The sequence below is a fragment of the Cervus elaphus genome, chromosome 15 (genome assembly GCF_910594005.1).
Source record: "Cervus elaphus chromosome 15, mCerEla1.1, whole genome shotgun sequence".
In the NCBI taxonomy this organism is placed as follows: Eukaryota; Metazoa; Chordata; class Mammalia; order Artiodactyla; family Cervidae; genus Cervus; species Cervus elaphus.
Window position 1 is genome coordinate 87263213 of NC_057829.1, and position 22916 is coordinate 87286128.

The 22916-nt window shown below is 49.1% G+C and overlaps 1 protein-coding gene across 3 annotated transcripts in view; it reads right to left on the minus strand.

The window, feature by feature from the left end:
* Window positions 1–5153: 5153 nt before the first annotated feature.
* The window catches only part of DHX32 (DEAH-box helicase 32 (putative)), a 48906-nt gene continuing 31143 nt past the window's right edge, over window positions 5154–22916 (minus strand). For 2 of the 3 annotated variants that reach the window (XM_043926046.1, XM_043926048.1), the window contains 8 exons: window positions 18511–18756; window positions 17151–17250; window positions 16901–17059; window positions 10337–10528; window positions 9543–9692; window positions 7664–7851; window positions 6636–6880; window positions 5154–5678 (listed from right to left, as the gene is read on the minus strand). In XM_043926046.1, the coding sequence (XP_043781981.1) occupies window positions 5507–5678; window positions 6636–6880; window positions 7664–7851; window positions 9543–9692; window positions 10337–10528; window positions 16901–17059; window positions 17151–17250; window positions 18511–18756 (1452 nt within the window). In that variant the 3' untranslated portion in view covers window positions 5154–5506. The remainder of the gene's footprint in view (window positions 5679–6635; window positions 6881–7663; window positions 7852–9542; window positions 9693–10336; window positions 10529–16900; window positions 17060–17150; window positions 17251–18510; window positions 18757–22916) is intronic. The other variant, XM_043926047.1, reaches the window with a different exon arrangement.

Here is a 22916-nt window from a genome sequence, read left to right on the forward strand (position 1 = left end):
CTTAGTCTGTGCCAGACTCTGCCAGGGACTGGGGAAGCCGCGGGAGGAGTTTACAGCTTGGATGAGTGGATAGGCAGTAGGTGAAGGAATGTGTGGTTGATGCGCTGAGTAGAGCCAAACCGGAAGGTCAAACATGAAAGGGGAGGGAGGCTCAGGAGTCACGTGCTTCACTCGTGGCGCTGCTTTCCCAGTTCCTCGTTTCCCCTCTCGCCCTCCTCTTCTCCTCTCCTGCCCGTGCGCTGAGGCGTTGTTCCTCTTCACCTGTGGTCATGACTGGCCGGGGCTCTGAAAGCATGGGTTTTAGGTGGGACAGTGTTGTGGACCCACAAACAAGGGCGGCCTCCAGCATCACTTAGGAAACAGACTAAAATGTTTCCTTAATGAGAGCTTATCTGTTCTGGACTTATAACACTTGGAGCAAAATGTCTTAAGAGTCAAGAAAGACATTGAGAGCAGAAAGAAATCACCCACCATGTAAAAAGAGGACAGAATCGGGGAGGTAAAGTGATGAGAACAAGGCCACACAGTTTTAGTCCATGAGGCTTTGCCAAGGCTATGACAGTAAAACAGAGTTTTCCTTTGAAATGTGAAAAGATAAATGCAGCCTAGATTCCAAGACTTTGTACTGCACTTCTTCTCAACCAAACATAAAATGAGTATTTTTTTCTTTTTGAAACAGCAAATGGATGTTTCAGAAGACAGCGATGACGATGTGGATGAAGACGAGATTTTTGGTTTCATAAGTCTCTTAAATTTAACTGAAAGAAAGGTTGGTTTCATTGGGTGGCCATTGGAGTGGTTATTCCTTAGGCCAGGACCTAAAAAGCTAATTCTATTTAATATTTGATGAAAGTGTGTTTTATATCAGACCAAGATATTAAATATAAGGATATGTGCTCTTATAAAATCTTGCTGTAATCCTTTTTTCAATATGAAGGTATTTTTGTTTCTCTTTGAATAATCTGTACCCAGTTAAAGTCATTTACTGCCTGTGGTGTAGAGAATTGTCATCTGGGTTTTGAAAAGTGAGTTTTCTGATGTTGGTGTGGACACAAGAGCTGTTTTTGCTGTCTCTGCAGCTGTTTTCTTTGATTCTGAGTCTTCATTGCTTCCTGAAATTGAGGACACTCAACATTTATTTGTATTTTCATTCATTTTTATTGATTCATTGATGGGTTCTAGTTGAAAAAATAAAACCCAGGAAGTTTACCCTCCTTAGAATAAGATTCAGGCTACACTTTAAGTGAACTTTTCAGATACTTTCATCTTATGAGATGGACTAGAGTTTCTATCCCAGTATGTCTGGAGTTAGTATAACCTCCGATCACTGAGTATGGGCTCGTAAATAACCAGGTATATATAGTTACTTTTGAAAAATAGTAAGTAGTCAACACTGAAGACTTGTAAAGTGAAAGTCACTCAGTCGTGTCCAACTGTTTGGGACCCCATGGACTTATACAGTCCATGGAATTCTCCAGGCCAGAATACTGGAGTGGGTAGCCTTTCCCTTCTCCAGGGAATCTTCCCAACCCAGGGATCGAACCCAGGTCTCCTGCATTGTGGGTAGACTCTTTACCAGCTGAGCCACATGGGAAACCCATGAATACTGGAGTGGGTAGCCTATCCCTTCTCCAGCAGATCTTCCCGACCCAGGAATTGAACTGGGGTGTCTCTTGCATTGTAGGCGAATTCTTTACCAACTGAGCTATCAGAGAAACCCAAAGACTTGTAAGGTTTTTTTTAAAGGTTTTGGCAGGAAACCACACTATATGATACTAAAAAGTGATAGCTCTCACTTTCATGTTTTCTCCTGTGGGTGATGGCCTGTGATAGTGAGCCTTCTCTTTGCTTTCTAGGGTACCCCATGCGCTGAGCAAATTAAGGAGTTGATTCTGCGCCTCTGTGAGAAGAATTGTGAGAAGAGCACGGCTGAGCAGCTGGACAGGCTCTTCAGTGACGCCGCCAGGCCTGTGGGCTTTCTGCTGAGCGAGAGGTTCATTAACGTCCCTCCACAGATCGCGCTGCCCATGCACCAGCAGCTCCAGTAAGAGATGGGACACGCCTTTCAGCAGGAGGCTTTTCCCCACGTAGATTCAGACGTGTGACTCCAGTGGGATATGCTGGTTTAAGCACGTGTGGGGAGAGTGCCTGAGAGATGTATGTGTTACTAATAATAGGCTTTGTAATAGTTTTAATTCCTTAAGACTGTTGTGACAATAGTCTTGATAATCTCAAAGATTTAAATGGTATAAAAATAAGAGTTTCATATACACTTTAACGCCCATTTGACGGAAGTTTTTCACCCGCTTCAGAGATAGGATTTCTGTTACACGAATGAAATGTAAATAATTACAACAACAAAACAGTAAAATTCGTAAATTCCATTGGGACATTCTGTGATGAATGCAACCATGGCCCTGATACTGCCTCTTGGGCTCCTCAGGGTTTGTTACTGTTTTGCTTTAATTCAGGAGCTTTAAGTTTACAAGAGTAATTTAAATGTAGGGAGAGATAGGAATTGATATTGTCTGTGCTTTGACATAGAGGAGGATGAAATTACAGGCAGAGAGAGTATTATTTCTCAGAGGTCAGGGTACATCTTTGTGATGTCCCTGGAAATAGTTGATGCGAATGTAACTATAGTTTGAAACCTTTTGGTTTCCCATTTTCCTTTATACAGTTGCTTTTTAGTTTTGCTCTTTCTCCCTCGCTGCCACCCCTTAGCTGCTACTCATACTGTACTTGCGGTGCCTGCCTGTTTAATTTGTCTTTTTGTCTGATCAGCTAGAGCTTTTACGTTTGTCTGATTTCATAGGAGGAGGATCAGCTTTCTCCTGATGCTGTGAAAGAAAGCTGATGTGGGTTGTTTAAGTTTCTTTACATTTTTGTTTAGCCTGATATACAGGGTTATGTATGGTTTAAAGGAAGGAAAGAGTTAAGATTTCTTTGCTGTCTCATTGACATGGTAGTTCAGGGAATCTGTCTGGCCCTTTCTGCAGGCCAGAAATGTCTCAGATGCCAGTGAATAGAGATCCTAGAGGTCACCTGCTCTGATGTCATCTGTCATGGCTGTGTGCCCTTGTGTGTTTCAGTTAAATGTTTTAGAAAATCCAGATTCTTAGGTATTTTTAACAGCAGTGATGTTGTGTGAACTTGAGACTTATCTGTTAAGTTGCTGTGTATCTACAACTCAGAGCGTTAACCTGTGGGTCACCATACCATCATCATAAAAGGCGCTGCCAGTCGCCTGAACACGCACCTGGCTGCTCTAGAAGCATGCAGGTCTGACGTCGGCGCCTTAAGCCTGTGTCACCGCAGCGCTCCGTGGAGGTCTCGGTGGCCTTCTCTGTGCGCTGGTTCGTCCGTGGACCTTGTCTGACCCAGGCCAACCTTGTGTCTGTGTGTTTGTACCTTGAAGGAAAGAACTAGCAGAGGCACACAAAACTAACAAGCCATGTGGGAAGTGTCACTTCTACCTTCTGATTAGCAAGACGTTTGTGGAAGCAGGAAAAAGCGGTTCCAAAAAGAGACGGAGCAGCCAAAACAAAGAGGAGTTAATGTTTGCAAATGCGGAAGAAGAATTCTTCTACGAGGTAAGACTGTCCTGTTCCAGCTCTTTGTTTACATGTAAATAAGGACTGCTCTCACTTTATGCTAAAGTTTAAGTGTGGCCATTCTGTGTTTAAACCTCCCTATCTACAGCACCTTGGAGCTAATAACAGTGGGGAGGAGGTGATTATCAAGCCGATCACGCTGACAGTTGGCTGGGCATTTACAGTGTGCTTATTACTATGAGGTCTTTGTTCTCTCACTGCTCTGGGAGGTGGGCGTTAGCCTGGGTGCACAGGTGGGGCTGTTGAGTCTGAGGGGACGTGGAGCCACTGTCTGCTGGGTCTGGAAGGTGGGATGGGCCCCGCGCCCTTGCTGCTGGCTTGCATGCCGCCCCATGCCCTAGGACCTAGAGGCCATCCCCCTGGAGGGACTCTCCCTGTAAGCTTGTGCCCGTGATGGACAGCCAGATGCCAGAGTGTATACTTCGTCATGCTGCCTGCCTCTCAAAAATGTTCAGTCTCTGAGGAGGACACATTTTCCTGGATTGGATGATAAGCACTTATTTTAAAAGGCGCCCACTGAAGATAAAAGCACTATAGATTCAGCTCTGTCCTTGTTTTTCAGGAAGTAAATAAGTGAAAATTGTTTAAAATGTGAGCCTCAGCACTTGAGGTAAACCGTGTCAGGGACGAATGTGCAGGTGTTTTACGATGGGTTGGTCACGCAGACTTACTGTCCTCACACAAAGCTTTATGCCAGAGAAGCAACTGGGACAGTGCTAAGACTAGCCTCACGGTTCTTCTCGCTAACTGTCAGATGTTATGAGTCTTAATTTCACTTGTGTATCCCAAGATTATTTTGAGAATCAAATGGGCTTGTCAGTATGAGTGACTTCAGAATTACAAAGGTGAAAGAAGGTCAAAGTGTGAGTCGCTGAGTTGTGTCCGACTCTATGTGACCCCATGGTGTAGCCCTCCAGGCCCCTCTGTCCATGGGGTTTCCCAGGCAAGAATACTGGAGTGGGTTGCCATTCCCTTCTCCAGAGGGTCTTCCCAGCCCAGGGCTCGAACCTGAGTCTCCTACATTGCAGGCAGATTCTTTACCTTCTGAGCCACCGGGGAAGCCAGGGTATTAATATAACTCAGCTGTTTGTTCACCTCTTAGAAGTAGGACGCTTCCACCCACAGTCTTCATGCAGGTTAGAAATCTCCTTGGGGAGTGCTTTGTAATGTCTGCCTGACTGTCCCCTGTGAGCTTCCTTTAGCTGTCAGCCTTATTATATTTGCCAAACACACTATTGTATTTCTTGTTATTGAATACATGAGTGTTGCCTTCAGCTTGTGTGAATTTTAAATTTATGGTTCTTTGGTTTAGAAGGCAATCCTGAAGTTCAGCTACTCGGTGCAGGAGGAGAGCGACACGTGTCTGGGAGGCCGATGGTCCTTTGATGATGTGCCAATGAAGCCCCTGCGAACTGTGATGTTAATTCCAGGCGACAAGATGAATGAAATCATGGAAAAACTGAAAGAACATCTGTCTGTCTAACCCATCTCCCACGGACCGTGGTGGGCTTGCTTCTGCAGAATTACCAGAAGACTTGGTGGAGGCTTACTGAAAAACTCATGACTTTATTCAGATGAAGGTCCTCTACAAATGTAGGGTTCTGTCACCCGTGTCTGCGACACATTTACAAAATATCTTTGCTTTTTTAAAATATTGGTCAAATTAAGAACGGTTGATTAAAAACTTTTCCAGTAAGAAGAAAAACATGGGGTAGTAATTTAAAGAACTCAATAAAAACTTCTGTTTTTAGTTTCTAACTGTCATACAGCGTGCTCTTCCCCTCAGGACTCCTTGGGCTGCGGCACCGCGTCCGTGCTGCCCGGGGGCCGGCCGCCGCACCGCCCTGGGGACAGTTATTGCACATCAGGCTTTGGGTGGACGCTCTGCAGCGTCACTGCACAGTGCATCTCTGTTCAGTGGCTTCAGGGCACTTGTCACACATTTTCTGCTCCTTTTTCGTTGCTGAAATAGGGGATAGGTGATCCATGACTTGCTGTAGAATATCCTTGCTTTCACTAGGAGGCAGATTACTGAAATAGTATTGTGGTGCCAGTTGCATAAATCTGTTTAAAACAAAAAATTATTAGTGGTGAGAGATCAGCAAACATGCCTGGGCCCTTCCCAGGCCTGGAGAATCTGCCTCCAGAATTTTGATTAGCCTGAACTTCTCAGTGGCTCAGTCTGCCTCTGTAGAATGAGTACTCTGTGGTTCTCATAGGACCAGTCCAGCTGCACTTCTAAAAGAAGCTGGGCTCTGTCACTGTAACCACCGGGGAGACTGGTATTTCCCCCAAGGCCTTCACAGTTCTACAACAGGTCAGATCAGGTGCTTGGGAGAACTCGGTGTGTGAGAGAGGGAGTGTTTTTGCTTCTCTTACTAACACCACACTGTATCCAGCTGCTGAAGCTGGACACACCTGTAGTTGCTCCTGGCTCCTGCCTGGAAAGACCAGCTGCCCGAGCAGGAGTGGCGTCTTCCCAGTGGGTCTGCACCTGCAGCGGCTGAGACAGTCCATCCTCACCGCTCTCCCTATGGCCCGTTCACTTCGCAGCCAGCGACCTTCCCGACGGAAGACGTTCCTCTGGCTTAAAACCCTCCGACTGCTTTGTACTGCACTTAGGGTCAACTCCCAACTCTCTGGTCCGTAAGCCCTCCACCGCTCCTGCCTGCCTGCTTTCAGCCTCGCCTCCGTCCTCCCCTTCCCCGCTTGCTGCAGTCTCAGCGGCTCACCTGTCCTGAGAGGCGGCCAGGTCACTGCTCCGCACGGTCCGCGCCTGCGGCTCTGCCTCTCCACCGTGCCACACTCTGCCCTGTTTCTAGGCTGTGTTCTCTGCTGTCACCCGAGGCACGGACCTTTCTCAGTCATCTACAGAGACCTGCCTTTAGGAGCTCTGCCCCACACAAACTTAGATTAGCAGTGGTATGAGCTGCTTATACTGAAAACTAAGGAAACCCAAGTCTGTCACGTGTTCTTCAGGTAGGAATTTAAAAGAAAGCCCTTCTGCTCCACCACACTCACAGTTGAGGAGCGATCTCGGAGGCGATCCTGATGTAGTTGCTGTGAGCGATGCTGAATTTGTGGAAGAGGACCCACTCGGGCATCTTCCTGGAGACAGAGTAACAGGACAGCGGGTGCAGCTGCGCGACTTGCTTGTGCGTCAGCATCAGGTAGTTGCCCGACCCGTCCACGTCCCGAGCGATCTGAGCGGCGGTGTTGCAGAGGAAGAAAGGTGTGTGATGTGGAGATGGAGGCGCAAAAGCACGCTGTTTTAAAAATTCCAAACTACTTGACAGAGAATAGTTTAAACTACAGATTCACTACATGTTTTCCATTTTCAGATACAGAAAGATGTATACATGTTTTGCCCAAAACTTAAGAGCCAGCGATAAGATGTTGTTGACTAATCTCATCAGTTTCAGGGCAGCACGCCAAAACAGCATGGCTACAAAAGTGAATGTTCTGGTCAAGAAAGAAAGCGGTTCCCTTCACGTTGTGGACTACACACAGACGTCCAGTGCTTCACACTCGACGTTTTGGCTGATTTAATTCCTCACCACAACCCTGTGATGCCTGTTTACATACAGACGAGGAGACCCATGCTCACATGCCACAGTGCTGCTCTCACTATGTGAAGAATGGACGTGTTTCTGTAACAGGCTTTACTAACAGTCAGAGCAGATGCCTTAGGCAACCTTTGCTCCAGGAAAGAAACCAACGGGATGCTGTCTCTACTTGCTGGGTGTCACATCACCAATTCAGTGGGAACAGCCAGGTGCCGTGAGGAACTGCAGCCGACGTTCACCCAGGGTGCTGTGACAGCTCCCTCTGTGATGAGGGAGAGCTGTCCTTTAGGGCAAAGTGAACGTTCTAGCTTAGCTCTTCACTCCCTTGAGGGAACGTGTATTTAAATACTAAGCATTCCATAACATATAAGGGTTTTCACATCAATAAAATAATCACCCTAAGTGAGAGACTTCTGACAGGATGTCCTGAATATGTGAGATTTATATAAAGACCACACTGCAGGTGGCCTTATCCATTCTTACCTGCATAAAATAACCAGACAGAAGAGCTTTCTTTATGTTCAGAGTGTTCTCCTCTGAGCCAAAGGCAGGTTCTGTGTAGGGAAGCTCAATCCGCTTGATGATTTCTAAAAGTTCAGCTCGGATAACCTCTGCCGTCCTGAGTGCTGAGCAGTTGAGGAAGTAATCGTGACACCACTTTTCAACACAGTCTAGGAAGGAACCAACAAAAGGCTGCTTAGACGTGACCTGTCACAGCTGAGAGCCCAGGCTGCACATGCTCTTATCTCTGCGTCCTCTGTCTCCTCTCCTAAAAAGGTCGCCCTGTCAGCCAGTAGGACCTGCAGCGGCTGCAGGGATTCCAAGATCCCACCAGCTGTGAAAAGCGCAGGCTCCCAGCATTGACCCTTCATCTGGATCACGAGGGGCAGGGAAGACTGTCTCAAGATCAACATTTTGTCCAGCGCGTGTACAGCCAGATGTACGTGGCCACAACATTTAATCAGGTTAGGAGGGAAGAGCTTACAGTACACATCTCTCTGCTCCATGAAAATATCTCACACATCTTAATTGTAAGAGATCACTACTAGGCTGACTTGGGAATTAATGTTCCAGTTAAGCTTGCCTACCCGATTTGTAAGTTTTATTAATATATTGAAAGTCAGTCCCCTGCAGCAGTGTGAAGTTCCTCTTTCTCTCCATCTGTGACGATGGAAGCTGGACCCAGAGTCTTGCCTTGACCTGGGAGCGCATGTGGCCCCTGGCACGGGGACTGCAGACCTTCATTGATGCTGTTCTGTCCACTCCACTCAGGCCTGTCTGGAGCCGCGAAAGCAAGCACTTGGTCACGTGATGACCAAGGCATCCGGCTTGCTCTCCAAAGATGCTGCCAAATTCCTTGTGTACCTCGCTGACAACTTTTTCTTCTTAGCATTCTGCCATTCTGACTGCTGTCATATTTTTCGCTTCACTTTAAATACTTTTTCACACCCTCTACTGGAGCGGAGGAGGCAAGAGAAGCATCGTGGAGAACAAAGGTGAGCCTGATAATTCCCCTTGTAGCCAGTCCTCTCTGGCCGCCTCCGCATCACTGCTCTGCCCTCTTGGCCTCTGAGACCCCTTCCTGTCTTTAAGTCTGGAACAGGAGCTTCCCGTGGAGGAGTTTGCCGTTCCCTTACCCCTGTAAGTGGGAACATACCCACTGTGGTTCAGACACACCCCGACCTCTGCTGCAGCTTTTCCACGGGCCACTCTACTCCCCTGAACACCCCTTCTCTCTCCTCCCCTCCTCAGCCAAGCTCCAGTCTCCCTCGGCTCACCTGCCTCTTCGTTACTACTACCTGGAGCTGGGGGGGCGGGGTGTGTGTGTGTGTGTGAGCTGGGGGGGGCGGTGTGTGTGTGTGTGTGTGAGCTGGGGGGGCGGTGTGTGTGTGTGTGTGTGTGAGCTGGGGGGGGGGATGTATGGTGTGTGTGTGTGTGTGTGTGTGTGTGTGTGTGTTTTGAATGATCCACACTCTCCATCAGCAGTGAACCTGCCGTGTCATAAGCACAAGGCGCTGCTCTGACTGCTGGGCACCTGGAGACGGCAGTTCTCTCCTTCCTCCCCGGACCCGAGAGGGCAGGGCCGTGCTGGGCAAGTCTAGGTCTCCCGCCCAGCAGGCTCGCCCTGGAGGCTGCGGGCTGAGTGCCGGGGTGCGTGGACGCAGGGCCCCGTCTGTGGGAGGAGGGTGTCTCTACAGTTAAACCTGTGGGTGCATAAGGCGGGGCCTGGAGCGCCATGCCGCTCAAAGTGACCCAGGGGCTCGGGGGAGAGAGAGTGTCTGCTGAATCACAACTCAGCTTTGTTCTGGGAAGGAAAGGAGGACTAGGAGGTGATTTCTGAGAACGCTGAGCCTTAACTTACGCTCGCTGGCGGCGTTCAGAGTCGTGTCCTGGTAGGCCTTGTAGATGTTGATGAGGGTGAAGTGATCTCCATCAGGATGTAAGAACATCTTCCAGCAAGATAGGGCGGCCTCCTCCGCTCCGCGGGGCAGGTGCGAAAAGCAATTAGGAGCTTTAAGACACGAAAAGTCAGAAGGTTGGCGATAATGAGCCATTCCCTTCAGCACAACAGGCGGAGGGGGGCCCACGGCTGTGTGCAGCCCTGTCCCTGTCTTCTGGGAACGTGTCATCCTTGTTTACTTAGAAATCAGAGCAGCTCAGGGTGAGCTGTCGCCACGCGTGTCTCTGTTAGCTTTACTCAGGGCTGCTCGGCACAGCGGACACCCTGCCTGTGTTACAGCGGGAGCCGGGGGACCTGGGGACTCAGAGGCCCAGGGACTGGACCAGAACCCGGGTTCTGATGCAGCAGAGCCTCTGGTTTGTTCTGCCAGTAAAGGAATCTATCCAAACCTATAAACCAAGGTGAATGAGGTGGGAGGAGACAGAAAACACGCACATGAGGTTGGCGGGGGTGAGAATACTCCCAGTGAGGTGTGTTTCTTGATCGGTGCCCATTACTTCAGCAAAGCAAACTTGCTATGCTCCCACCTGATTTAAGAAATTCACTGGGTTTTGATTCAGGTGTTTTTCATATTAAGATAATTCTTATACTCTTCTACCTTTTCAATCTACTTGAAGATATTTCATTCCCGTGTCAATAGATCTCATTTAAATCTATACCTGCTGCAGGACAAAAGAACTGTCCTGAAGGAATACCTGTCACCATGGCAGCGATGGTTAGCATTTCATCGACACAGTCAAATTCACAGGATGCTAAGATGGACTTGGAGAGTTGTGGATCAAGAGGGAACTCTGACATGATGATTCCGAATTCAGAAAGATTTCCATCATTGTCCAATGCTGCCAGGTAATCTAAGTCTTCCAAAGCCTGCATCAGACTCTCTGGTGCTGGGGAAGATAAAATGAACAATTAGAAAGTCTCATACCACCAAGATGGGGTAACAGGTACTGGATTTTCCCTCCCACACAGAACCACCAAATGATAAGAAAAATATGTGAAACAACAGTCTGCAAGACAGAACACTGGGCAACGAATGACAGGGACTCCTGAGACGGGTCATCTCTCAAGAAGCTTTACTGCCCTGAGTTTCCAGGCTGTGGTGCTAGGAGGGTACCCGGGGGAGCTGCCAGGCTGCCTGAATCATGGAGATGGTGCTGAGGGTCCCTGGAGACTCGGGTGGTCAGAGCTTGCAGGTCAGACTTCCTGAGAGGACAGAGCTCTGCAGGAGGACTCAGATGGACGAGGGCCCCTGGGAGAAACCACTCCAGACCAGGAGGGACACAGGATTCATGCTGGGTGCACACACGTGGTCCAGGACAGGCCCATTCCCACCAGCCAGGCTGCCAAGCCTCACGGTTCATGGGGCTCTGGGGAGGAGATAATAACTATGCTCCCCCCGCCCCACCCTACCCCATAAGCGCAGTTCCAGTGCCACCCACGTAATCCTGAAATCAACCCCTGAAAGGATCATCCTGCAGCCCAGGGCAGGCTCGAGAATACTTATAGGATATATGAAATGTCCAATATCCAACGCAGTGAGATGGACAATGTCTGGCATCCAATAAAAACCATGTGGTAGGAAAATATAATCCCACAATAAAGAGAAAAATGCACCAATCGAAGCTGACCCAGAACTCACATTGATGACAGCAACAGGAGACAAGGAAGCTGAAAGAGCTATTTGCCATTTGTGCCTTTAGGGACCCCGAGGCAAGGGTGAGGCCTTGAGAAGTCACAGTCCCCAGGAAGTAAACAGGTGGGCTCCTTAGAAAAAGTATTTAGTCCAAAGTGCCATCAGCATTTTTGGAATCAAATGTATCACCTGACCTGCCCAAGGTGCACGAGGCAGCGGCAGAAATAGCATCTCGGATTAAACAGGGCAAGAGGGGCTGGGAGTGCAGACTGAATGACTGAGAGCTGTTTAGAAACCAATTTCCATAAGTCAGCAAAGCTGCTTCGTGCTAAGTTACAGGATCTCTGGCAACCGTCCCTGGGAGGGTCTGGCTGCACAGCCAGCCTCTGTCCCCAGGGGGCACTGCTCCTCATTTTTACACCCTGGAGTTGAGTCCGCTGCACACACGGTGACGGGTGGAAATAACGTCATGACTCTGCTCCTGGTCCTAACAGCAGAAGGAGACAGGAAGTTCTTGGGGGTTTTATTATGCTAGAAAGAACAAGTTAATGAATGCAGATGATACAGGTGAAGGAGCACTCATAAAAATAACTGCATAAGGTTTGCTAATGTTACATTCTATGTTTTAAGCCAGCTCCCCAGTACGGCCCATAAAATTGTAGGTAAAAGCAAAAGAGTTTAGATGAGGGTTCTTTATGGCAGTGCTGTTTAAGTGTAATCCATGGTAAATAATGCTAACAAATGGAATATAAATGTTTTAGTGCCAGGCCTCTTCTTTACAACACTGCAAAATCACACTGCTTTATTCCACAGGCAATTTCAATATGAACAAAACATCATTTTCATTAAGCTCTACTGCCCACGGCCGCTGTACCCCCTGCGGGACAGCTCACTGCAAGGTCACACGCCTGCCCCACCACCATCACTCAGAGTCACCCGGAGGGCTACTCACACCCTCTTTCCTGCACCCTTTTCCCACGGAAGCCCAAATGCCAGGCTGCAACATGGAATCTGCGTTTTCCTGCCACAGCACCTGCAGAAAGGCTGCTCACAGGCCGTTCGTCGGGAGTAAGGGTGGAGCCCATAGCCGGATGGAGGGCTCAGCGCTGAGCTGAAGCAGGAGTGCAGGTCTGATGGGTCCAGGGCTCTGTGGTGTCATTTCCAGAACCAACCGCCTCACGTGGCATCTTTCCGATAGCCTTGAAAAGTCTGCCAAGATTTTCGATGTCGAATAGCGGGGTGTTCCCCTCCGTCACGGGGACCTCCATTCAGGTGCTCAGCGGGGGAGAGAAGAGCGCAGAGATGGAGGTGGGACGCTGCCTGCCTGTGCCGTTCAGCCTCTGCCCTCGGGGGTCCCTGAGGCATGGCTCGGGGTCACAGGACACCCCACATCCTTATCCCGACACACTTGGGCTGATGCTAGTCTGCGTGGAATCACTGGCGCCCCCTGCAGCCAGAAGAACTGTAAAGTGTGGACACCACAGCATCAGAAATCCTGTCACAAAGCAAGAGCGTATCGGAGCGCCACTGCCCCGGGGGGGACAGCCGGCTCACCCCGTCCAGGCCCTGTGCCTTGTAGGCCTGTGAATTACACGCACATGTATGCAGAGGGACGTGGAGAGAGAGAGACAGCTGGACAGGGCAGAGGGCCTGGCGGGATTTAGGACTGGGGCATGGGCATCGTGTGCACCCAAGTAGGGCGCCCACGGAGCGGAGAAACGAAGAATCGTGATGGTGGCTGGCTGGGTGGTGTAGACTCTCGGAAGTCCTGCGAATTTCAGGCAACAGGAGTAAGAGTTTGACTCTGGAGAGGAAGGGAGGGCCCGTTTCACTTAACTTCACAAGGACAGGCTCATAAATCCTGGCATGTGCCGACCCCCTACTGCTACGCAGTACATAGAGCACCTCTGCATAAATGATCTCATTTGCACCTCTTAATAACTCCATGACACAAGAAGGCAGACCCTCCGTCCTCATGTTACAGATGGGGAAACGGTAAGCCACTTGCCAAAGCCACAGGGCTAACCAGCCTCTTTCCCCGGCTGTGGAAGCAGCCTCTGGACCAGCCTTTCTGCTGGCAGCTGTTCGAACCCGTCAGCCGTCAGCATAGCTGCCTCCAGTCTTGCCTTTTGGCTCCAAAGCCCAGCTCAGCTCCCCCCAGGGAACCCGGTGCGGCCTCCCAAGGCCTGTGGATCAGTACTTGTTTCTCACACCATTAGAACTGCCTCGGGAGGCTCTCCTGCAGCTTGGGGCCGATGAGCCTCCTGTGTCAGAGTTCAGGTGGACACCACGTGGGTGGTGACAGCCGAGCGTTTACTCCCCGCACATCATCGTTCTCGGGGGCCACAGAGGAACGAAGGGACTGCTCTGACAATGCTGGTGTTCGGATGAAGACACTGAGGCGCCCAGTGGGCGATACGCTCGCCGAATGTCACGCAGCTGGTAACGAGGGCCAGGGCGCTGGGTGCCTGAAATCCAGGCCGCCTCTGGCCCGGTGTGCCGAGGACGGCCCTGTTTCCATCTCTCCCCCAGCTCGATGAAGGCTGGTGTTCCCGTTCAGCCTCCACCAGCCGGGCCCAAATAACAGATCCCACGGTCTCTGGACCCACAAAGATCTGGAACAGGTTTCAAGGGCTGAAGTGCTTCCCTTCTGTGCCTTCTAAGAGCCTTCTAAGCTCTCCCTCAGATTTTCTTTTCATTCCGAAAAATGACCTCCTCTCTGGCTCCCGAGTGGTTTTGGCACATGTGTGTCTCTTCTCCAACCTCCTCCTCCGCCGTCTAGGAACAGCGGTCGGCTCTGTGTGACCTTGGGCAGATGACGTGTGACCTCTGTGAATTCAAAAACCAAGGTGGGGCCTCCTGCCAGTGCAGGGGTCGAGTACTGGCTGTCTGGGGGCAACCGAGCAGCAGACGCTCCCCGCCAGGGATGGAAGGATCCACGCCAGGCTCCCTCCCGGGGCCCATTTCCCCTCCGATCGCCTCTTCACCTGGACTGTGACATCTTCAGCCCCTTTGTAAACTCCAGAGCAGAATCTCTCGTTTCCCGCGATGAAGGAACCAGCACTTCCAGGGCACACTCACCAACCGGGCTCCTCATGTGGAAGATAAAACTGCAGAGCGTCTTAACTCCCTGATTCACGGGCCGAGAAGTCCCTGCCTCATCCCCACAAGTCACAGGTCTGGACGCTTCTTTGGGGCCCTGACCCAATCCTGCCCTTTCCTCCTTCCCCCATCTCTGAGACGGCCCTGTCTTGTCCCAAATGCCACGTCTGGCAAGTCTGCATTTGGGTCCACTCTTCACAGATCATTCCAACGCCAGTCATCTGGCCGCCCACAAAACGAGGTCTGAGGCCAGATACCAAGGTGATGTCAGGCACGGCCCTGGGCTCGGCGAGGTTGACCTGCCCATGCTGACAGCGCTTCCCTGCCCTCCCAGTGGGAAGATGCCTAGAACCACCCCACGTGGTCGGCTAGCCCTGGACTCCCTGACCCGGATCAACAGGGACTGCGTCCTCCACTCACCATGGAGGTCAGCCCTCAGCACTAGGGAAGAAAATGAGGGATTTTTTTTTAAGCGAGCCTTGCCAAGGGACCCTGGAAGAGGGCATGACAACCCACTCCAGCGTTCGTGCCCAGAGAATCCCCACAGACCGAGGAGCCTGGCAGGCTATAGTCCATGGAGGTCACGAAGAGTTGGACACAACTGAGCGACTAAGCACGCACGCACGCACAGGCCAAGGGAGCCGGATGAATAGCCGAGTGACGCCAAATCCGCTCCACACGGCCCGCGAGTCCTGCGGAGGGCGGCCGCTCTGCCTCATCTGCGTATTTCACTTACAAGCGGCGTTCAATGCAGCAGCTGCAACCATCATCTTTTTTTTCTTTTCTCTTTCAAAACGATGAGTCAGAGTTAATCCACAGTTGTATTTTCCCAAAGCACAGCAGAAAACAGTTATGTGCGTACTGCCAGGAGACAGGAATGAATTGTTTCCCTCGCCCTTTTGTTCCCTACTCTCTCGGCTCTAAGCCCCACGCGCGGAGTGAGCAGCAGAGGGTGACCACCGAGAAACCCAGCAGTTCCTCTGTGCTCTGGCTGAGCTGTGCCGTCTGCTTTTTAAAACCTCGGACGTCACAAGGCCTGCTCTCCTTCTCTCGTCATGCTGGCCCGCCGATAACTACCAGCATGAAAACAAGATACCCGGGCAATCAACACGAAAGAAAAGCAAGTGAAGTCGCTCAGTTGTGTCCAGTTCTTTGCGACCCCATGGACGGTAGCCCACCAGTCTCCTCAGTCCATGGAATTTTCCAGGCAGGAATACTGGAGTGGGTTGCCATTTCCTCCTCCAGGGGACCTTCCCGATCCAGGGATCGAACCCGGGTCTGCCCTGCATTGCAGGCAGACGCTTTACCGTCTGAGCCACCAGGGAAGCCTAACAAGAGTTTTCAAAAATAAAACCTGCTTCTTCAGGGGGTGGTGTCTGGAGTGATGACTGGCTGGCTGGCGACATGCTCTGGGGTCTCCGGGGGAAGACCGGAGAGATGGATGTGAGTGACCCACCCCTGCCTTCCAGACTCCCTTTCCCTCAGGGACCAGAGCAAGAGCCAAGGGCAGAGGGGCTTCACCATTTGCGAGGTAAGGGCTCACAGCTAAAGGAATCCTGGTTTCCCAGCCTTTCTGGACCTGATCACCCACCCCCCAGGGCCCCAGCCCATCCTGTCCAACCACTGCTGTAGAAGAAAAACACATTCACAGTTTGCTAACATACATTTTACAACCTTCGTCACTTCCTGTGACTGCTTCTTTCCTCCGAGCTGCCATCTCAAGGTATGTTTATCACTAATGTATCTGTCACTTCGGCTAATAAGGAAGGGCCCGGGCCTAACAACCTCCTCTCAGATGGAGAAGCTCTGTGCCAAGCCAAGCTGGCTGATACCTTCAGAGTCAAGCCTTGGGCTTGGGACAGCATGGCTGCTATCCCGGTGATGGGCCGATTTTCCCAAGAACCTGAATGCCAGGGCCTTCTTTACATGCGTTCAATGCAGGCCTCCCTCTCCTGCATGCCTGAGCTTCTGCTGGAGAACAGCGACCCTTTTCCTGCAAGAAGAGATGGCTCCCAGAGAGGAGATGGCTACAGAGGAGGAAGGAGGTCTGTCCTGGATGAGACGAGGAGTTCACCCGGTCCCTCTCCTCCTGGAGATCCCACTGCTCCTCTAGGGAGGAGTCTGTTGAAAACCTTAGGTTCCAAGGGTGCCCAAAATAACTGGTCTTCCAAGTCTTTATTGGCAGAGTTTCAATATTAAACCCCCTACGGTTCTAGGGAAGGTCTCAGCGCCACTGGCCTGGCCACCGTTTCCCTGTGTCCCTGTGTCCGATGGCAGACGACATTCCAGTGTCAGGATGGGTTTTTCCTAGAGGGTGCTTTTTTTTTTTTTAAACAAAATTTTTTAATGACTTCAGAGAAGTCCCATTCAGAGAAGCCTCTAGTAGAAACAATGCTTCAGGACAAAACAAAGCCCCGGGATGCTTGCTCTGCCAGGGGCCACCTGCTCTTAGGACCGGGGGTGGGCAGGAGCTAAGCGGGCAGGGCTGCAGCCGGGCACTCTGCCGGCCCATGCCCGCACCTACCGGGTCTGTTCATGAAGTCGCAGTGGCCCAGGCCCGCGATGTCCACTCTCTTCATGAAGAGCACCGTGCTCGTGAGGTTGGCTTCCTGCATCTCCGCTGGCTTCAGCGGCCGCATGTCTCTGGAGGCATATTCTTCGGAGTACAGACAGAAGAGTTTTCCTGGAAGAGACCGGGGCAAAGCGGGGTTGATGCATCTGGGGGGCCAGCAGACGGGAACCGCCGTGCGTGGCTCCGGGGCCTGCGGGGCTACCTGAGGGAGAAGCGCCGAGGATCTGCTTGCGGGTCTCGGCCTGGCTCTGGCTGATGGGCTGCGTGACCAGCGAGTCTGCTCTGATCCTGGGGTTGTACACCTTTGAACGGAAGGACAGCGGCTTGAGCATCGGCTCACTCAAGACCCCACGGGCTCGCTCGCCCTGTAGTGACTGCTGTTTGCAGCACCTGACTTCATAAAATGTTCTGCTACCGACTCATTCCTTTTGTACGATATTTGTTATTGTTTCACTTGCCCTGAGATGAAAACTTCAAGAGCTTTGATAAAAGGATTTAAGGGCTGTCTGCTTTCACTGTGGCTTCTATAAACACGAGGGCTCTGCACTGTCTGGAACACGGATGCCGCTTCTCAAAGCGCCATGCTGCCCGATGGGGACAGATACTCACGTGCCCGTGGACAAATCAAGATCCTCTGACAGTGCCCCATCTCCTCAAGCTGCTATTCAAACGGACTGTGACCCCCAGGGTCTCACCTCTATAATGCACGCTGGACCTTCCCGGTCCGATCGGCTAACACAGAGCTACAGATGTCACTGACAGTGATCCTTCTCAGGTGTAGGTGTAAGTTTAAAGGTGAGTGATAAACCTGGGTTCTCTGAACGGTGGATTAATTCAGTAAGGTCAAGCCAAACTGCTTCCGAGGGAACCTTCCTAATGGCTGGAATGGCCCCGTCACAGTGATCAAGGGTACTTAGGAGACCCACAGTCTCCTGGGGGGATGGAAGCAACACAGCACCTAGTAACAGCAAATGGATCAGTACTCAGGGTAGGTTCTTCTCAGTTTACATGCTAGGACTTCCAAAACCCCACTGTCTTTGACAGCTTGAGCCATCCTATTTCCATTTTTCCTAATTTTTAAGGACAGTGATTAAAAGTACACATATATATATATTTTTTAATCTAGGATGGAATTTTACCATGTCAACAATAAAGCCAAAATTTGCTAAAGTAAGAGTCAGTGTACTTGAAACTAATCTCTAGTAAATTACCTGGGAGAAGATGCTAATTACTTTGATAGAGAGACCACCAAAAACACCTAAGACATGTATGGAAGAAAAGATTAGTTTAGGAGTCAAGTAATTTGCTTTACTAGTTGTGTTTCCTTAAAACTTTCTCTGTTAGCACCTCAATCAGTTTAATTTTCCAGACTGCCAACCTGATGAAAGGCAGTTACCTATGCTCAAGACTTTGGTTACTGCACGCAACAGTGCTTCTCTGCACACATGGCCAAATACAGAGAAGGCCCAGATCGCAAAACGACAGGAACCCAAGACAACGAGCAGTCTGATAACTGTCTGCCCAATTTAGTTTAGGCAATTTACCTACTCAGTAATAATTACCTTTCTTCTCTCCACACCCACATCAATAACAAACTTGACTGTGTTGCTACAGATCAAAGATTCTCCGGAGCTAGCCGTTAACACCACTCGTCTCTGGTAAACTGGGCATCTTTTTTCTGTTTCGTCGTTTGGCTTGAACAGTGCACACTTCTCTTTTGGATACAAAGGAACGACTACCAGCTCTCCAAGATCTGGGTTTAAGTTAGGTCCTTCTTGACAGACAATTTCATAGGCTTTTTCAATATCCTAAAGTAAAAGAAGAACATCATCCATGAGAATAAAGTACACTACAAACAACTTTGTCCACATTACATAAAACTATAGGCAAAACAAGGACCTACTGAATAGCACAGGGAACTCTGCTCAATGTTATGTGGCAGCCTGGACGGGAGGGGAGTTCAGGGGAGAATGGACACATGGGTTTGTATGGCTAAGTCCCTTTTCTGTCCACCTGAAACTATTGCAATTTTGTTAATCAGCTATACTCCAAAACAAAACAAAAGTTTAAAAAATAAAAAAACATTTTAAAAAATTTGGCAAAAGATGCATAAGGTATTCACGGAAAGAAATACTTGTTGTCTACAGATATTGTTAAACACGAAAAGAAGATATAACTGTGTAAGGACATTTCTTTGGGGAAGTTAAATATAATTTATAAATGACTTCATTGCTTTTAGTCCAGAATGGCTTTCCTCTTATGAAATGTACTGTCTTTGCCTTCACGCATTTCTCTAGCTTGAGGCAACTTCTCACATCTGTTAGCAATGACAGGGAAACAAAAGTTGTTTTCAGATCAGTGAGAAAGCACCACTGTGCTCGGATGGTGGCAGAGCTAAGAATGAAAAGCAATCTCTAGGTTTCCAATAGAAGCACATATACACATACGCTCATTCCATAGTCAGGACTTTAATCTGGGTCATTCTGAAAATTATTACCCACTAGCACTTAGCATTTTAAACACAGCAGAAATGCAATGAAGCAGGCAGGAAATAAGCACTGTTATTTATATATGTGCAAGATTCAGGAATTTAGAAATACTCTTTAAAAATGTTTCATTATCAAATACATTGAAAAAGAGTAAATTATGTGCCCTAAAACTATAAACAAGTATATTCGTGCAAAATGCTCAAAAAGCAAGACATTTTACATAGTACTTTTCTATTAAATTTTTCTCAAATCACAACCAGATTTCTACAACCTCATGTAAGACAGATGTCACAATGTAATTCTTACACCTTTTAAATTTGCTTCCAAAATTTGTTGCTTTTTATTTTCAGGGTCTAACTACCAGATGGAGGTAGTCACTCAGTTCAGTCGCTCAGTCGTATCCGACTCTCTTGACCCCATGGACTGCAGCACGCCAGGCCTTCCTGTCCATCACCAACTCCTGGAGTTTACTCAGACTCATGTCCATTGAGTCGGTGATGCCTTCCAACCATCTCATCCTCTCTGTCCCCTTCTCCTCCTGCCTTCAATCTTTCCCAGCATCAGGGTCTTTTCAAATGAGTCAGTTCTACGCATCAGGTGGCCAAAGAATTGGAGTTTCAGTTTTAACAGGAAGCCCCATTTCATTTTATTAGATTAGATTTCATTAAGAGTCTAAGTAAAATGATGCCTTCTGTGACTGTTATAAAGATTTGAGGCCCCTGCCCAGCGCTCTAGCTCATCTTTCCTTCCCTCCACACCACCTGTCGGATGGGACTGAACTAACTCAAGGGCTTCGCAGGCGGACAGATCTGCCTGGGAAGAAGCAAGACCTGGGGTGGCCTATTGCCCCAGAGACCCCAGGGAGGCGGGCAGAGGCTGTGGCCCACACTGCCATCACCTGGGCACCTCCTCCTGCTCACACTTCCCTTTCCTGTGCAGCTGGGCTACTTGGGGCAGGTTTTTTTTTAACCAAAGAGCAGGACTACTGACTGTAAAGAATGAAAGTCTGCCAGCTGGAATAATCAGAATCAAAGCTCTTTATTCCATTTTTTTTTAAATCATTCTAATCATGTCACATTTTCAGCAAGGCAAGCTTAGAGATTTGCAGAGAGGAGAGTAAGTCCTTGATCTGTGTCTCCCTGCACGTGGCTGCTGCCCAGGCCTCACAGGGACCTGGGTACGTTCCTCCTGGTGGGGAGGTGGCAACCTTGGCACACACAGCTACCCGAGCTGGAAGCGGAGGCTTGATTCTAGCAGCCCACTCACAAGTGTCCAATCAAAATAAACCTTCAAACTGCACTGCAGTAGTCCTCTCACTCTCTGAGAATTGAGGCCTGTCATTTTTCATTTGCTTCCAGCTGCTAAAACTTTAGTTATAACAGGAATCTAATGTTGAATTTTGTTCCAAATGGAGAGGAAAAAGAATTTTTAAAAATCTTCAAAAAGAAAAAAAGCAGAGCAAAATAGAAACATTATTGTATCTACTTTGGATTCCTCAAGCTCAGATGACAGAAAGTTTGGAGGTCATATCTTCAGAATTTTTAAAAAGTGCCTAAGATATTCATTTGGTATGTCAAACTATTTACTCATTTCTTTCTGGTTCAAGGTGTTCAGAGCATTTACATCCGCAGGGCTTTCCCATGATACGTGCCACAACTATGGAAGATGCAGCCCCCTGCGCTGAAGGAAGACATCCAGCCCCAGGTGACAGGGCCGTGACCAGGTGAAATATTTCCCAGGAAAACCTTCCACCTAAGCGCACCTTCCTGTGACCGCTTCAAGTTGCACGACCATCTGGCTAGACGGTCTCATTTGTCTTTGTTTGCCAGTTAATCTACTTCACTTTTTCTTCAGGTTAAAAGATAGTGAAGTGGTTAGGAACAACACCCTGTAAACACACAGGCCTCCATGTCTCAACTGAGCCCGAGACGCAGGGAGCGCGGCTCGTGGTGTTGACTCACAACACGCGGGGCTGAGCCAGTGGTCAGGGGAGACGGCAGGCCCCTGACGTTCACCGAGCCAAAAGGTCTGAGGGCGCTTCTGCACCTTAACACGGATTTCTTAAGAGAAAAAACAACAAGTAGCACACTTCTGTTAGACGGCTTGGGTTTGCTTTCATGTGACATTTGGTTTGCTGGGGCAGATTCTAAACTTGTATACTGAAATCAAGGAAGATTCAAACAGCAAGGGGCAAGATGGTCAATAGCTGTTAACATGGATTTCAGGGCAAGACAAAATTTTCCAAAAGACAAATTCTGAGACCATAGCAGCGTATCTTATGCCAGTTAATCCTGACATAAGGAGTGAAAAAGAAAAGTCCATCAGGATACTGAGCTGTTTCAGCTTGTTAGGGGATAGATGGAGAAAAGAAAACCAGGTAAAAGCTGTGGAATCTGGGGCTGGGCTGTGAGGAAGAACGCTGGTCCCAGAGAAGGCACGCTCTAGCTGCAGGATGGCTGCCCTGCCCGCCCACCGGGAGCCTGCTGGGAGCCTCTGGACGAGAAGGAGCCCCCCCCCAGAGACCCCAGTGCTAGACTCGGCCACATCAGCAGCCGCCGCCAGGACGAACGAGTCTTCATGCTCAGAGGCTTAGAACTGCAAACTCCGCCCCGAGCTTTCCCTGCACTATCACGCGCATGACTTTAAGACTCTGCAGGACTGATGGTTTCCCAACAGGAGATGTCTTTCTGTTCTGACTTCCAGGAAGATTCTATACCCTTCTAAGCCCTGTGGATTTTACAGCTTCTGCTACTATCCTAGGTAAAAATGCATCTTCTCAAGTCTGACAATTCAAAAGTCACTATGCCATCTCTTACAGCTTCTATTAAAGAATCAAATACTACCCCCAACTCTGTTATGAGCTTTATTTTTCAAAAATCCATTTGAGAATTTTTGGTGACTCTGAAGATGTCTACTCACTCTATCAGTCTTAATTATACTGCCCCCGCCCCCAGCATTGAGATGTATGCCTTCTCTTCACCTGGCAACTCTAACTTCCAAATGCCTTTAGACTCTTTAATTCTGCGCTTCCTCCTTCCTGAGGCTTCACCCAGCTACACCGAAAACCTGTTTTCAGAAATCCTTTCCCTGTCTCCTTAATCATTTTATTTCTTCCCTCAGGACTTTCTTGAATATCTTGAATCACGCAGGATTAGGGAATGATAATAGAATACATCACTAGCAGGCAGATTTACTACTCAAGAAACTGTATAATCTATACATGAAAAACATAAATATGCTGTGGTTTATCATATACTTGAGATTCTGAATTACTTTCTTTACAGAAACAGATAAAATTTATATTGTGAGAAAACTGTCTAAAGGTCTCAAAGCTAAAGGCTTAGTCATCCTTCATGCTGTGACTATAAGCAGAATAAGCCCTCTTGAAGGTGTTTCAGAAAGCGTGTGCCTACTTAAGGCTCTGACGGAGAGACGAGGTGCTGGTCTTTGCCCAGCTGGTGGCTCAGCCAGCAGCAAGC